Source organism: Aphidius gifuensis, linkage group LG4 (genome assembly GCF_014905175.1).
Source record: "Aphidius gifuensis isolate YNYX2018 linkage group LG4, ASM1490517v1, whole genome shotgun sequence".
Lineage (NCBI taxonomy): Eukaryota > Metazoa > Arthropoda > Insecta > Hymenoptera > Braconidae > Aphidius > Aphidius gifuensis.
The window spans coordinates 8428716-8433374 of record NC_057791.1 but is presented as its reverse complement, the minus strand read 5'-3'; the positions used below and the strand labels follow the sequence as shown (position 1 = coordinate 8433374).

The 4659-nt window shown below is 32.7% G+C and overlaps 1 protein-coding gene across 1 annotated transcript; it reads left to right on the top strand.

Annotated features, from left to right (window-relative positions):
• The first annotated feature begins 1130 nt into the window (after positions 1-1130).
• On the top strand, positions 1131-1631 carry LOC122853821 (C-module-binding factor A-like). Its single transcript, XM_044154240.1, has one exon. It carries the CDS (start codon positions 1131-1133, stop codon positions 1629-1631), a length of 501 nt encoding a protein of 166 aa, XP_044010175.1.
• Positions 1632-4659: the final 3028 nt, after the last annotated feature.

The window sequence follows — 4659 nt, the reverse complement described above, 5'->3', positions numbered from 1 at the left end:
TATTAATTCGCCCACAATAAATATACATCATAATAACGATTCAATCATAACCAACGACGACGATAATTATAACGACAGCTACAGTAATTATATTGCAAGAAATACCACTTTGCCAGACAGCAACAGCAGCGACAGCAAAAGCGACGCATCAATTGAACAAGAACAAGATATACTGATAGAAGATATTGGGAAGACGAGCTCGCTCAACAAGTTATACAAGCACAAAATCTAATAGCTGGAATTGATCTTGAGAATACAAAGAAAAAAGAAAAAGAATTAAGAACAAGTCCAGTTGCAACTAATAATTTAAATAAGGGAATTAAGAACAGCGATAACAAAAATACAGATAATCTTAATATCAAACCCGAACAAAGAATTCCAATAAATAACACAATGGCGGACGCAACAGCAAAAAGATTAGCAGAGATCCAGGAAACAACACATCTCATGACTCTTATGAACAAATTATGTAAAAGTATTTCCAATTATACAGGTAAATCGCAAGAACTCACAAGATTCAGAATAGAATGTGAGGAAAGTCGAGACTATGTGGGTAAGGACCTAGAAAAAAATTTGGTTGAAATGATAGTACGTACCAAAGTAAGTAGAGAAGTACGTGATGATATGACTAAAAAGAAATTTGAAAGCATTGAGGATTTGATGAAGTCACTCAGGGAATTGATAAGCAAAACCAAAAACGAAAAAGTGTTAATCGGTGAAGCTTTCAAACTCATTCAGAAAAATAATGAACCCATAAGAAACTTCGTCAAAAGAATTCAAAAACGCACAAATTTTATTGAAGAAATGCATACACCCGCAGAAAATGAAAGACCAAAACAAATCAAAAATGAAATGAAAGAACTAGCAAAAGACGTACTAAGGTCGGGAATCAAGCCTGAACTTGGTGATTACATAAACTGGTCTGAAGATTATGAAAAGATTATACAACAAGCAGCAGAGAGAGAGGAAGAATTAGCCAGAAGGGCAACGTTAGGCAGAGAAGAAACTAAGAAAAGAACTTCGAAGTTAACTTTTGCCAATTATGTCAAGAAAAAGACCACGTAGCACCACAATGTAAATTGGCTAAGCCTCAAATGGCAGGGGACGAAAAGCCCACGACATTTAAAGAAATGAAGGTATGCTTCAAGTGTAGACAAAAGGGACATTTTGCAAGCGAATGTACTCAAGAGTTTATCACTTTGAAGCAATGCACAAAATGTACTGGTAAAAACCATTCAGAACAAGATTGTTGGAAAAATAAGAACCAACAAAAATGCCAATTGTGTGACAGTACGGAACACACAGCAAAAAATTGCCCAACAATCGCATCAAAACTAGAAAATGACAAGGTATGTCAGATTTGCGACATTAAAGGTCATGACGGTAATAATGGTAGCTATTATAATGGTAATAACAATGGCTACAATAATAATTACACGAACGGTTATAATAATGGTAATAATATGGGTAATAATAATGGTAACATGGTTGGTAATAAATATGCGGATAATAGAAAAGACGGTTCAATTCGAGGTTGCGATTTCTGCAAGGGTGATGATCATATAGAAATGAATTGTGTTAAGAAAAAATTCCAACAAAGAGTGCAGGGAAACTTGCAACCGTCCCTCTAAGCGAGGAGGGACGGCGTAAACTAATAATTAAAGAAATTAATAATAAAAATATTGCGGCTATGGAGGCAACTGGTTTTGTATCTGATAATGATTGCGTAATTATTGAAAAAATAGATAATGATTTAAATAATGAAATGTTAAAAATAAATAAGAAAGTAGAGTCAATTAAAATAAATAAACCAGTTATCACCATAAATGCAACAAATTTTAACACTATTCCCTATATAGAGATCAAGCTAAATAACGGTAATGAAACGGTAAAAATGATGTTAGATTCGGGAGCAACCCCGAATTTATTAAAAAAATCTCAGGCATCAGGCCTTGAGATAAATGAAGGTGAAATAGGAACCTTGCAAGGCATATCGGAGGGCCTTATTAAAATTAAATGAAATTCCTTTGAGTAGGTTTTCAAATGAAAAATTATTAAAATTAAATGAAATTCCTTTGAGTAGGGTTTCAAATGAAAAATTATTGAAATTAAATGATATTGATTTAAATGAAATTCCTTTGAGTAGGTTTTCAAATGAAAAAGTATTAAAATTAAATGAAATTCCTTTGAGTAGGGTTTCAAATGAAAAATTATTGAAATTAAATGATATTGATTTAATTGAAATTCTTTTGAGTAGGGTTTCAAATGAAAAATTATTAAAAACAAATGATATTGATTTAAATGAAATTTCTTTGAGAAGGGTTTCAAATGAAAAATTATTAAAAACAAATGATACTGATTTAAATGAAATTCCTTTGAGTAGGGTTTCAAATGAAAAATTATTAAAAACAAATGATATTGATTTAAATGAAATTTCTTTGAGTAGGGTTTCAAATGAAAAATTATTAAAAACAAATGATATTGAATTAGATGAAATTCCTTTGAGTAGGGTTTCAAATGAAAAATTATTAAAATTAAATGATATTGATTTAAATGAAATTCTTTTGAGTAGGGTTTCAAATGAAAAATTATTAAAATTAAATGATATTGATTTAAATGAAATTCTTTTGAGTAGGGTTTCAAATGAAAAATTATTAAAAACAAATGATATTGATTTAAATGAAATTTCTTTGAGTAGGGTTTCAAATGAAAAATTATTAAAAACAAATGATATTGATTTAAATGAAATTTCTTTAAGTAGGGTTTCAAATGAAAAATTATTAAAAACAAATGATATTGATTTAAATGAAATTTCTTTGAGTAGGGTTCCAAATGAAAAATTGAAAATAAATGATATTGATTTAAATAAAATCTCTTTGAATGCAAATGAAACTAAAATTTTTAATCCATATAATAATAAAGCGTTTATTAGTATCAAAAGAAAAAAAGAAAATTGGCGAAGAAATTCTGACGTTAAATTGAATGAAAACAAATTAACTTTTCCAAATAATACAGAGTCCAATTTTTCCGGATGTGCGGAAATAAATTCAACCAATAAAATTTATACAATAAATGAAGTAAAAATTATGACACGTTACGATAAAGTTAAAGAATTATTAAGACTCGAACACTTAAATGCGGAAGAGTTGGACCATGTATGTAACATAATAAAAAAATATTCTGACAGGTTTCAATAACCTGATGAACCACTGAGTTCAACACATTTGGTTCGTCATCGTATCCCCACGACGGACGAACTCCCCATAAATAATAAAATTTATAGACCTCCTCATAATTTGCGGGAAGAAGTCGAGAGACAGGTACAAGAGGGAGTTTTGAAGGGTATCATTTAACCTTCAGAAAGCCCTTATAATTGTCCTGTCTGGATTGTCCCTAAAAAGCCTGATTCTGAGGGCAATATTAGACACAGAATGGTAATTGATTACAGACCATTAAATGAAAAAACTATTCCGGATGCGTTTCCGCTGCCCAACATTACGGATATATTAGACCAGTTGGGGGGTTCAAAATATTTCTCTGTATTTGACTTAGCATCTGGATACCATCAAATAGAAATGGATTCCAAAGATGCGCACAAGATTGCTTTTTCAACTCCACGTAGTCACTGGGAGTTCACGCGCATGCCGTTTGGCCTGGCCAATTCACCCGCAACATTCCAGCGATTGATGAATTTAGTCTTTGTCGGTATGCAAGGGATCTCTATATTCATCTACCTAGACGATATAGTAATTTTTGCAAAAACCCTTGAAGAACATGACGAAACAATCATGGAAATGATGGAAAGACTTCGTAAAGCCAACCTGCGCTTGCAACCAGACAAGTGCGAGATCTTAAAACCGGAAGTACATTATTTAGACCACGTGATTGGCGAAAACGGGGTCAAACCCGATCCAAAAAAAATCGAAGCGGTTAAAAATTTCCCTAAGCTCAAAAACCAAAAGAATGTTCGTCAATTCTTAGGGCTTAGTGGATATTACCGCAGATTAATAAAAAATTATTCGAAAATTGCAAAACCTCTTACAAAATTACTGCAAGATGGCGTAGAATTTGTGTGGGGAAAAGAGGAAGAGGAAGCATTTGTTACTCTAAAAAACCTCCTTTGTAACGCACCAATTCTACAGTATCCGGATTTGAGTAAACCGTACATCATCACTACGGATGCTTCCGGATACGCAATAGGCGGTGTTTTGTCACAAGGAGAAATTGGAAATGATAAACCAATCGCTTATTTCTCAAGAGCTCTTAGAGGAGCTGAGCTGAATTATAGTACGTACGAGAAAGAAGCCAGAGCCATTTTGGACTCGGTGGTGAATTTCCGAACTTACGTGTATAATTCAGAATTCACAGTAGTAACTGACCACGAAGCTTTATAGTGGTTCAGTAACCCAGTAAATAATAATAATAGAATATGTAAATGGAGGCTAAAATTAGCCCAATATAATTTTAATGTAGTCTATAAACCAGGCAAATTAAATTTGAACGCAGACGCTTTATCCAGGGACCCCGTAGAGGAACCTGAAAGCGAATGCGGAAAAGATATTTTTGTTGTCACAAGAAACCAAAATAGAAGCCCTCAACCTATTGTTGAAACAAGGCCTCTTGAGGTGGTGACAACACCAGAACCCACTCAGAAAAAGA

Bases quoted from the DNA above. Each gene is read 5' to 3' on its own strand.
- LOC122853821 (XM_044154240.1), top strand. From the start codon at position 1,131: ATGAAGGTATGCTTCAAGTGTAGACAAAAGGGACATTTTGCAAGCGAA.